We start from the raw sequence: 12,196 nt of genomic DNA on the forward strand, positions 1-12,196 counted from the left end.
TCATAAGCCCATCAACACAGATTCATTGGACATGGTAAATGGCTTTCTTGTAAATGTGTAGTGAATGTTGCCTAATTCAGTGCATGTGCAAACAGACGTGTTTTATGAACACGGAGAATGGTTCTCTAGTGAATGTGCACTGAATAAGTAGTGATGTTTGTTTAACCCAGTGCATGTGTAGGTAGATGTGCTTTACAATATGATAAATGAGTGTGCTATGAGCATCCAGTAAATGTCACATTCACCACTTTAAAATTACGTCCACTGTCATAATCTCATAAATATAAGGATCTTTCTTGACTTCCAAGTCAGCAGGCGAGTATTTCACATTTTGTACTTACTGCAATGCTTTGATTTCCCACATTGATGCATCCAGCAAGACAAGGATTGAAGTATGTAATTCCATCCGATCCACACACTGGCTCGTATTCATGTATTTTACAACCACAGTTAACATTACAGCCACCTGTTAGATTCCTGTGTGCCATCGTTAATGTGGGGCTGGGAAGGAAAGGAAAACATTTTACACTTACTACAAAATGTGTAATACCGTGAAGACAAAATGATTTTATATGTCAAAATTACGTTAAAAACCTTCTTCTATTTCATATTGCAGGTTGATTAAATATATAAATTACAATACATGGTGTTAGAAACATTAAGAATAGATGAATTACAGAAAACTTGACATATATGGAGACTGAGAAAGATGACTTCCTTCTGTTAATGCTGGTTGCTTGGCTATCATTCTGATCTCCTCATTTCAATACTTTCAATACTTTCAATACTGATCTAGAACAAGAGTGCAGATACAGACTTTACTCTGATTATGTGAATTGCAGATTTGTTACCGGTCAAGGCCTAAGAAATTAATGATGCAAGTTGGTAATTATCAAAGTCATTAATAAATAATTTTCAGTAGGAGGTCAGCAATTGCAACCTTTGCATTTTTGTCATGACATGGTTACAGGATAACAACATTTCTATTCTATATTAGCCTAACGGCTCCTCATAATGGAGAAGCTGTCTACTTAGTTGCAGGCCAATTACATCTCTATTACAATCGATATAGAAAAGGTGCAGGTGCAGAGAAGATAGCAGAGCAATCAAACCTGGCATAGGCTGCAACCTTTAAAAAGTTTGCTGATGTCTCTACTGTCAACTATACATGGCATAAGAGGGTGAGAGGGATCCTTTAGGGTAATACCTTTTTAAAAAGTATGAATATCCCTTAAGGGGCTTTTCTTGTAGCTGTTCCTGATTTTTTGCATATAGTAACCTAAACAGTCTGCCACCACTCCTGTGCACTGCCCATTTCAGATGAAACACTTAAAGTAGAACTATAGGAAAAACTTTTTTTTCATTTTGGATAGAGTAAGGAGGGTCATAACCCCTGTCAAGATTTTTTTTCGCCATCTGTGTCTCTGTTTCCCATTGCAGAGATTTCTCTTCACTTCTTGCTCCATAGTTAAACAGGAAGTGAGAGGAAATCCCTGCAAATTAGGGGAATTTCTTGGGAACCCCCTGGTCACCAAAACTAGAGTCCCCAGTGGAAGATTTCCCCTCAATTACTTTTCTGGGGACAACCAAAAATATGAGATATTTTTTTACTTCCACTTTTAATGATAATGGTAAACAGGACAAATAGAGAGGGTAAACGGAGGCACAGACAGTAATAAAAACTGACAAGCACACTAATCCTCTCCTCCAAAACTTAAAGAAAAAGTGTTGCCTTTAGTTATACTTTAGAGGTAACCTATCAGGATAGAAATATATAAGCTGCCTTTGCTGACCTGTTTCTGAAGATACACTCTACTCTATGGGGGTGTCATACTTATTCTTGGTTCTCTACTTTGTGAGTACCTGACTTATGACAAGCTACCCAGGTTTCTTTCAAGGTAGAGCAAGGTTTTGAGAAATTAATGGACCGTAAGAGGATACTGAAGTTGTGAAGGGGTACTGTTATATTTTGCTTGGGTGGGGGGGATTGATGGTAAAAACTGCAGAGAGAACTACTACCTCGCAAATTTCCTTTACTAAAGAACAAGACATTCAGCCTGAGACAATATACAATTACTACTAATATGCAGATGGTCTCCCCACCATCATCACACCCTCCCCCCCAACTTGCCTTCATCCATAGGACAGCTAATTGGCTATGGATGCACACCCATTGATGCCCCCACACTCTATTACCTTCCTGCTAGATCCTCCCTAAAGTCTCTGAAGCAAAGAATTTCCACGGTGCCCTCCCTCTCCTCCCCCCATAAAGTGGTCTCCAGTTTAGACCACATGGTTTTCAAACAAAATTAGAGTATGTGTCTAGTCAACTCTCATACTTTATAACGTTGCAATCAAGGAATATGCCTATTATTATCTCTCTTTTTCCAAAACAGTGGCATTCCCTCCCCTTTTCCACCCCCCCCCCATGTTAAATGCAGTCTAGAGCTTGACAATTTATGAAACTTCACCACAATATGCTACAGATAGCTATAGTGCTGCAAAGGTTATCTGTATTGTGTTACTGACTCTTCGTTAGTGATTATTTGCTATATATCTCTTTCCTTATGATCCAGAACTTAAATACTTTTGTACTGTTGGAACCTTTAATAAAATTTGTTTAAAAAAAACTGCAGAGAGAGGGAGAAGCTGTACATTATTAACCCACATTACTAGGTTCCATGTGCTTTTTAAATATTACTAGGTCCCATGTGCTTTTGGAATGGTGATCCAGATCATAATTGCATAATTGAAGAGGTGAATTAAAATAATGATTAACTCCAAAAAAATGAGAAGAAAAAATACTTTTCTATTTAATTAAATATGTGTATTTTATATATTTTATACAAGTTGCTGTAAACATTTCTGCTAAAAGAAAACACAAAAGTGCCCATGAAGGACATCTGAAATGCAGTGCTGTACAGAAAGCTTAAAGTAAGGTCAGTGTATAAGCAAAAATGTTATTGGAAAAAAACATGGTCAAGAGTGTATACCTACCCAGTAGTGTAAGGTATATTAATACCACCAAGATTGATGCTCTCACATCCCACAATAAACAGGGTAGAGAAACAGAGCAGGGACACACCGCTACAGATCATTGCCAACTTTGCAGATTCTCTTGCGCTCAGTTTAAGCTTCTTGATGATGTAACCACCTAACACAATCCCAACACCAGCACTAGGTACAATGATCAGGCCTGAAATTCATAAAAACAAATCATATCAGCACTGGATTCTCTTTTATGTCTATTTAAAAAAAAAAAAAAAAAACTGCATATTTGTTGAGTAACAGTTCACTATTGGAGTTCATTCACACCAAGAGCAACGAGCTATACAGATTAAAGCAGGCTCAAAGCAAATACACAGCAAATGCAATCGTTATCTATGTGCCTTGTTCACATCAAACCATTGCCTTGGTATGCATTGAGGAAAAACAGCTATATGCATTGAGGAAACCTATAACCTCATTTAATTTTGCATCACAGATTGAAGAAAGGTGAAGTGCATGTGTTGTTATACATTATTACAGGTTGTAAGGCTCTGGTGTCCAATCTTCAGACTTTTGGTACTTGTTGTATGGTCCTCGGACCCTAGCAGTCAATAGTAGGAGTGGATGGCATTCATTTGTGAAGGGACTGTAATTGCAATGATTTCTCACAATCTTTTTTAACATGTCCCCAGTCTCTGTATGTGTCCGGCAACATGTATCCATTCTCCGACCAAACCTGTTGAATTTCCACAGTGTCTGACTATCTCCTGTAGTATGTTCACAGACAGTCTTCAGTAACATTGCATATAATAAATATTAATTGTGGTGGCCCCTTAGTGATGTTGGGGGATCTAGTTGAGGCCACCATTGTTATCGGACATCATCACTTCAGTTTCACCTCACTTTGCATGAAAATCAGGCCCACGGGGTTCATTTTTCCTAGCCTGAACCACTTTAGATTAACAGACCTATCAATTTTAGTACCCAAAAACCTATCCAGGCACATCAAATATTTTTAATTTCTTACATTTACTTTGCATTTACTGTTATGTCCAGGTTGATTTCTTATATAACTTTGCTATTTTGTTAAACAAATTGAGTCTTATTTAAAAGAGATGCGTACAACTTCTAGGGGACTTTTAAATACCTAATTAGGGCTGGAGACTGTGCTGGACTGATTTGATTAGTCACTAATAGATGGTAGGTGGCTCCATAATGGAGTGAGGAAGGGATCACTTCCAATGGGTTGAATCTAACAGTGGGTGGTGGTGAAAGGCCACCTTGGTCCTGGGCACACACACAGCTGGATATCCTGAGCATATACACAGCCAAACTGCTGCAAAAAGAGGCAGTTCTGGATTACAAGAGTAGCTGAACAGAGTTAAAAAATCAGTTGATGTGCTATGTGCTGCTCTCTCCCTGAGGAGTTTAAAAGGTTTATAGCAGTGCAAAACAAAGAGTCATTGAAAGGCTGCAGTGATTTCTAACCTGGAGCTGCCTCTTTGTCTGGCAGCTGCGATCCATAATTGGATCAAAGAGCAGCACTGAAGAAGGGGGAGACATTTCCCCCAAAATGCTGCATCTTTCTGGACACTGGGCACATCTCTCTACTCACTCAATCAGAGGACTTTGAAAGAAAAAGGGCTGAGAATTACTGTAAAGGAGACACACTGAATGTGTTCTACACATTTTCAACTATGTTATTGGAGGGGAGGGGGGAAGAAAGAAAGAATAAATAGCAAGAAAGGAAGGAAAATGGTGTCCCTTGATATCATTTAATTAGTCCTGACAACTATGAAACAGGGGTAACTTCATACACCGTGATCAATAATCTCTATTTAGAATCCAAGGCTGTCTCTGTTTCCCCATGGATTGTGCATTAAGAGTTGTATGACTTTCATTAGAGGTGTGTTTTCAATTTTGTTGTTTTTTAGGAATGTATTCTATAACTCGGTTACAACTGAAGTAGATACTATATATTACCAGTGGCATGAGTGGTGGTTGATAAAATATAAAATGACCCATTCCATACTTAAATACATTCAAATTTGCAGACTGGCATATTTAGGGGAATAACAAGGCGGGATGATAAGCATGGCAATCAAAGCACTGCGGGTAAGTGGCATATGTATATATCCTCAACATTTTCCAATCTGAATAAAAATTTCAAACTTAGCAAAACTGAGTTCAGAATGACCTCACCGTTCCCCAGAGTTGTTTGGCCGAAATGTTTGCTTTATATACAGAACACCCACTGCATTATGCCACGGAAATACATTTGCATTGTGCACAGTTATTTTCAAGGACAAATCTGTCTCATTTAGAGACGAAATTCGGGCCAAGGCCAGTTCTGTTAATTTAATTACATAAAGTCAGCATTTGCCAAAAATAACACATATGAATTGCTTTACCTATAGCTTATTCTATGCACCATTCTGCAATTCAATATCCACCTTCAGGAAAAGTCTCCTGTTATTTATAGCTTTAATATGAAATCCACTAAAAGCTTTCAGCATGCATTAGTATTTTAAAGCACCGCATTAAGGAGCTTATAGACTTCCCTGGCACAGAAACCACAGCATAAAATAATTTAAAAAAAAGCATTGATTTACCATAAGTCATTGACAAGAAGGGAACAATGTATCTATTCTTACAATATGATCCACAGCAAAGGGAACGCTAGCAAGTGTGATTATTCATTTACTCGCTGTCTGCACTATTCCCCTTCTGCTTGTGTGGTGTAAAATACTAATATTTTGTTCATTTAAGTAGATGATCTCTAGCTTTGATATGTGCAGTTCCAGCTGATTTGACTACCAGTCTCATGTCAATGTAATGCCTTAAAGTAAACCTGGACTTGAAGGGTAGTTCTGCTTTAAAAAATACTAGATGTAGTGCTGTATTGGATTGGCATCCTGTGTCTCAAGGCAGCAGAGGTAGTATGCTGGGGTACTAACGTCAGCAGAGACTAAAGTAAAAGTGAAAGAAGACTTCTGTCAGTGCCTGAAATGCAGGACTACTGCGGGTCAAATAACAAAACATGTAGGGCAACAAGTTAGCTTTACACCCCCACCCTTGTCCAGCAGACTATGGTTCATACTACCGGTAGGAGTGCAGAAAAAATAGCTGGTACTCTGGGGTATGAAAAGCATGTCACCCACTCCATGTGACAACACAGAGCCATTCACCAAGCAGATGTCTGGTCACATGGGGAGAGGCCACAGAGCTTCGACTTATAGCTTAAAAAAGGCCACTTATTCTGTCCCAGTAACTAAACAGAGCGGCTGGGTAGTAAGGGAAGGTACATAAGGGGGCATTACATTGAACCCATTGTTAAGGGTTAAAATGACCAAGAACCTTGACGTGCTGCTAAAATTGATATTTATTTTTTCACTCTTGCCACCCTTCAACCTCCAATACACACAGGTTTTCCTAACCTGGCCTAAAACATTTCTAACTTAGCAACAGTGCTAAAGCCCATGCCCCAGCTGTGTAAGTCTTTATATTGATTTCTCTCTTCCTTGGAGCCCTCTTGGATCCTTGGGCAAAGATGTAATTTTGCAGAGGCAATGATTAAGATCCAGTCTGTCTAAACCCTGTCCATATCATTCAATTTTTAAAATCAATTGCCTCTACTATCCACTGAGATTCAAGTATTAAATGACAGAGGGTTGGACTTCATACCAGAAGACAGTAGGGATTAATCTTGGTCTAGGCAGAAGACAAGGTCCCATGTAAAGTCTGGGCCTTGGACCGGAGGGTCTCCACAAAGATCAAAAACTATCATAGGAGTTTAAAAATATTATAACTATTTGTAGGCACCATAGTATGTGTGCATTTCAGCTCTGTTGTTATCTTTTAAACATTTTAAAGTGGTTCTAAATCCTAAACATTTTTAACCATAATGCATCCCCTACAATAATGTAAAAAATGTGTAGGTATTAGTATCTCCCCCTCACTGGAACTTCCATATACTTACTGGAGGTCTCACTTGATGCAGCACTGTGCCCGTCTGTAGCGACACTCCTCACAGGTTTTAGCTGTCACTCAAATCCTGTGATAAGAGAGCAGGGGGCAAGGCCAAACCACACTATCTGTGTCTATAGAAGCAGGCAGCGCAGCTCGTGATCAAGCCTGCAGTTGTGCTACGATAAGAAGTGGCTTCCTATGGTGACACATGGAGAAGAGGTGGAGCCAGGAGCGGAAGATTGGGGCTGTTCTGTGCAATTCCATTCCATTGCACAGAACAGCTAAGCACAGTATGTTTGTTATTTAAAAAAAAAATACTTTACAATCTTAAAAAAATACTTTACAATATTTTTAGGACAGGTCAGGTTCTTTATAATGCCCTGTATTTTTCTGAAGCAGAGCTAAAAATTGGGATCTATTCTCTGAAGCCCTCTTGGTTCCTTGGCTTAGGCAAGATTAAGACACACCCCTGTCTAAATCTTTTCCATATCATTAAATGTTTAAAAGCAAGAGCCTCTACTGTCCACTGACATTCCAGCATTGATCAATTGAATGAAAGAGGGTTGGGCTTAGCACGAGAAAACAGTAAGGGTTAATCTAAAATCATATGCAAAGCTCCATGAGCAGGGCCCTCTTAATCCTTCTATATTGAACTATATTTTAACTGTACTGTCTCCCTTTTTATTGAAAAGCACTTCACAAACTGTTGAATTTTGTATAATAATAATCTTGGCTAGGCATAAGAAAGGGCCCCGTGTAAAGCTTGGGCCTAGAACCCAAAGGTCTCTATAAGGATCAAGAACCATCATTGGGACTGAAACATAACAACTATTTGTAGGCACCAAAATGTGCAATTTAGCTTTGTTATCTTTTTTTTATATTTAAAGATAGGACGGGATCACTATAGTAGCCTGTGTTTTTTTGAAGCAGTGCTAAAAACTGGGATCAGGACCACTTGGAATGCTTTATTAATGAATATATCAGCATATGGTGGACCACTGCTTAAAGGCATAATGGAAATGTGAAAGGGTAGTCTGTGGAATGTAATAAGGTATAAACTGGTCTTGACTTAAAAAAGTACTGTTGACATAGGTAGTCTGTCTAACTATTTAAAAAAAGTTTTAAAGATGAAACAAAATTTATTACAATGTGTGATACTGTCCCGTTTGCTTCAGTTTTCTGTGTTTCAGTTTTCATTGATTAGTCCCATTAAGTGGCCTAGCTACAGTATCTCACAAAAGTGAGTACACCCCTCACATTTTTGTAAATATTTTATTATATCTTTTCATGTGACAACACTGAAGAAATGACACTTTGCTACAATGTAAAGTAGTGAGTGTACAGCTTGTATAACAGTGTAAATTTGCTGTCCCCGCAAAATAATTAAACACACAGCCATTAATGTCTGGCAACAAAAGTGAGTTCACCACTAAGTGAAAATGTTCAAATTGGGCCCAATTAGCCACCTCCCCACCCCCCCGTGTCATGTGACTTGTTAGTGTTACAAGGTCTCAGGTGTGAATGGGGAGCAGGTGTGTTAAATTTGGTTTTATCACTCTCACTTTCTCATACTGGTCACTGGAAGTTCAACATGGCACCTCATGGCAAAGAACTCACTGAGGATCTAAAAAAAAGAATTTGCTCTACATAAAGATGGCCTAGGCTCTAAGAGGATTGCCAAGACCCTGGAACTGAGCTGCAGCACAGTGGCCAAGAACATACAGCGGTTTAACAGGACAGGTTCCACTCAGAACAAGCCTCGCCATGGTCAACCAAAGAAGGTGAGTGCACATGCTCCGCGTCTTATCCAGAGGTTGCCTTTGGGAAATAGATGTATAAGTGCTGCCAGCATTGCTGCAGAGGTTGAAGGGGTGGGTGGTCAGCCTGCCAGTGCTCAGACCATACGCCGTACACCGCATCAAACATAGTCTGCATGGCTGTCGTCCCAGAAGGAAGCCTCTTCTTAAGATGATGCACAAGAAAGCCCACAAACAAGTTTGCTGAAGACAAGCAGACTAAGAACATGCATTGCTGGAACCATTTCGTGTGGCCTGATGAGACCAAGATAAACTTATTTTATGTCAAGCATGTGTGGCAGCAACCAGGTGAGTACAAAGATAAGTATGGTGGTGGGAGTGTCATGTTCTGGGGCTGCATAAGTGCTGCCGGCACTGGGAGCCTACAGTTCATTGAGGGAACCAATAATGCCAACATGTACTGTGACATACTGAAGCAGAGCATGATCCCCTCCCTTCGGAAACTGGGCCGTAGGGCAGTATTCCAATAAAACTACCCCAAACATACCTCCAAAACTACCACTGCCTTGAGAAAGAAGCTGAGGGTAAAGATGATGGACTGGCCAAGCATGCCTCCAGACCTAAACCCTATTGAGCATCTGTGGGGCATCCTCAAATGGAAGGTGGAGGAGCACAAGGTCTCTAACATCCACCAGCTCCGTGATGTCATCATGGAGGAGTGGAAGAGGACTCCAGTGGCAACCTGTGAAGCTCTGGTGAACTCTATACCCAAGATGGTTAAAGCAGTGCTAAAAAATAATGGTGGCCACACAAAATATTGACACTTTGGGCCCAATTTGGAAATTTCACATTCTATGGGTGTACTCACTTTTGTTGACAGCGGCTTACACATTAATGGCTGTGTGTTGAGTTATTTTGAAGGGACAGCAAATTTACACTGTTATACAAGCTGTACACTCACTACTTTACATTGTAGCAAAGTGTATTTTCTTTAGGGTTGTCAGGGTTGAAAAGATATAAAAAATATTTACAAAAATGTCAGGGGTGTACTCACTTTTGTGAGATTCTGTATCTACTATAAAGTAATATCCCTTCAACTGAAGAGGATGAAATACAGCAACCTATTTATTAGTAATGTCATTCACAGGACTCAGTGTGACTAGCCCTGTGTAAAACTTTACATTTCTTTGCAGACCAATGTTTTCATAGCAGTATACTTCTGCATTTTAGCGTAAAAAAGTAATGAAGTCCAGTACAAAACCCTGCTATTTAGTTAGCGCCTTTTAGCTACCTGTCTGCATATTAGATAATTGTATCCCTGAAGCCTCTGTTGATAACTAATGTGTTTAAATAATCAAGTTGCAAAAAAATGTGAATTAAAGGAGAAGTACAGCCAAAGTTCATTTGGCTGTACCTCTCCTATAGATCCCAGTAGTGCAGTTCGTTTTGCACTTCTGTTACCCATTTTCAGCAGACAGTGGGCTGAAGTCCATTGTCGGCTGACGTCACAGAGCCGGGCCAGGCTCAGGCAAGATAATGATCATGGAGTCGGGATCTGTCCACATACCTGACCAAGCACCTGGCTCAGCCTCTCTCTGCTCTGACCTCTCCTCGCTCACTGGAGCTCCCGCCCTCCCCTACAACCTAGTGCTCCAGCAGAACGAGGGGGGCAGAGCAGAGAGCTAAGTATGAATCTAAAAAAAAATCCATATTTCCCTTTTAAATTCCAAGGAGATTCCAATAAAAAAAAAAATACTAAGAACTTAAAAAACTCATTTTATTTGAGCCATATTGTTGACCATGAATTTGGCACAGCACAAAACATGCAGCTAAAAATATGTCCATGAGTGTCTATGCATTTATTCTGGCATTTAATAAAATTTGACAAGTGTTAGACCACTTCACTTGTTTTTAGATAACTTACGATACTGAATGTATCCTAGCACTAGGTGGTTTCCTGTCACCTACTGACTCTCTAGCTGTAGCAATGCTGCCAACAAGCTGTCAGTTGGCACTTACCAAATAAACCTTTTCACAGGGAGTTTCTTAGGTTCATTACTAAATCCTGGTGCTATCAAATGCAAGCTCTCTGATATAAATTTGAACAAGCTGGAAGAAGAAGGCTCATTAGGACATGTGCATTAGGGCTCTTTCACAGATTATGTCCGTCAAACGGACTCCGTTCTTCTCATCGGGGGATCGAGCCGACGATCCCTCGCTGAGCAGCAGGAGGACAGCTGTGTCTCTCCGCGCTGTGTGAAAGTGGCTTTACTGTGGAACCAAGCGACTTCCCTATTCCTTTATTCCTGACCAGTAATTAATCAGAATGAAAAAAGACGCAAGCCCATCCAGTTCAACCAATAGAAAAAAACAAAAAGTAAATAAATACTCAAAGTTGATCAAGAGGAAGGCGAAAATCATATAAAGCATGATTCAATTTGCTCCAGCAGAGGAAAAAAACCTTCCTGATTCCCCAACACAATCAGATATTCCCTGGATCAAGAATCACTAGGGCTATCCAGTTATGTTCTGCACATTTAGGAATGCATCCAGCTCTATTTGAAACATTAAACTGAGCTAGCTAGAACTAGATCTGAGGAAGTCTCTTACTGTGCAGAAGCCTTTCTATGTGTGGAGGTTAAATCTCTTTTCCCCTAGACATAAATAGTTTCCCCTGGTCCTTTGTAATTACCCTAAAGTGAGTAGCTCTGCATAGTAGCTATAGTTCACTATATGGTCCACCTATGTATTTATATGTGGTAATTATACCTCCTCAAAATCACCTAGTCTCAAAAGAAAATATATTCAGTTCCTCTAATCTTTTCCCATAGCTGAGGTCCTCCATGCCACTTATCAGTTTGGTTGCCCTTCTCTGTACTTTCTCCAGTTCCCCGATATCCTTATTGTGAACCGGTCCCCAAAACTGAACTGCATATTCCAGATGAGATATTACTAATGCCTTGTACAGGGCCAAGATTATGTCTCTCTCTGGATAAAATGCTGCTTGTGGTCTAGGTCACCTGCTGATCTGAGATCTGAATTTGGGGAAATCACAAACATGAGAAGCGTAGGGGGTGACACTAGGTTTAACATTAATAAAAGTATTGCTATCCATTAAACATAATTTTTCAATCGCTTGTAAACTAATATTTAAGTCGTATCTCTTTATTTCTGTATTTTGTAAGGTACTCTGGTATTTACATTATTATATCATAGAAATGCTATTTGTAATAGTCATAAAACACACATCACTTAGTGAGATTACTGAACCACATTCAGCTGTGATAATGCTTTAGAATAAAGCTGTGTGTGTTTGCATTTTTCATGTCACATAGAAGTGACCAGATGATCCTATGCAACTATAGGACAATCTGCTCACTCAGGGGATCAGTGACTTTACAACAGCCTTGCACATTATTCCCAAACTATTTTCTGCCTAACACATGCTTCTAATTACAGGGCATAAATGATGATCTCCCATA

At 39.6% G+C, this 12,196-nt stretch overlaps 1 protein-coding gene across 1 annotated transcript in view; it reads right to left on the bottom strand.

The window, feature by feature from the left end:
* The window catches only part of SLCO5A1 (solute carrier organic anion transporter family member 5A1), a 140,919-nt gene that overhangs the window by 52,628 nt on the left and 76,095 nt on the right, over nt 1-12,196 (bottom strand). The window contains exons 5-6 of the mRNA XM_082259564.1: nt 2,998-3,196; nt 342-501 (exon numbers count right to left, since the gene is read on the bottom strand). Of these exons, the coding sequence (XP_082115690.1) occupies nt 342-501; nt 2,998-3,196 (359 nt within the window). The remainder of the gene's footprint in view (nt 1-341; nt 502-2,997; nt 3,197-12,196) is intronic.

The sequence above is a fragment of the Pelophylax lessonae genome (assembly GCF_965119305.1).
Source record: "Pelophylax lessonae genome assembly, chromosome: 5".
Taxonomy (NCBI): Eukaryota; Metazoa; Chordata; class Amphibia; order Anura; family Ranidae; genus Pelophylax; species Pelophylax lessonae.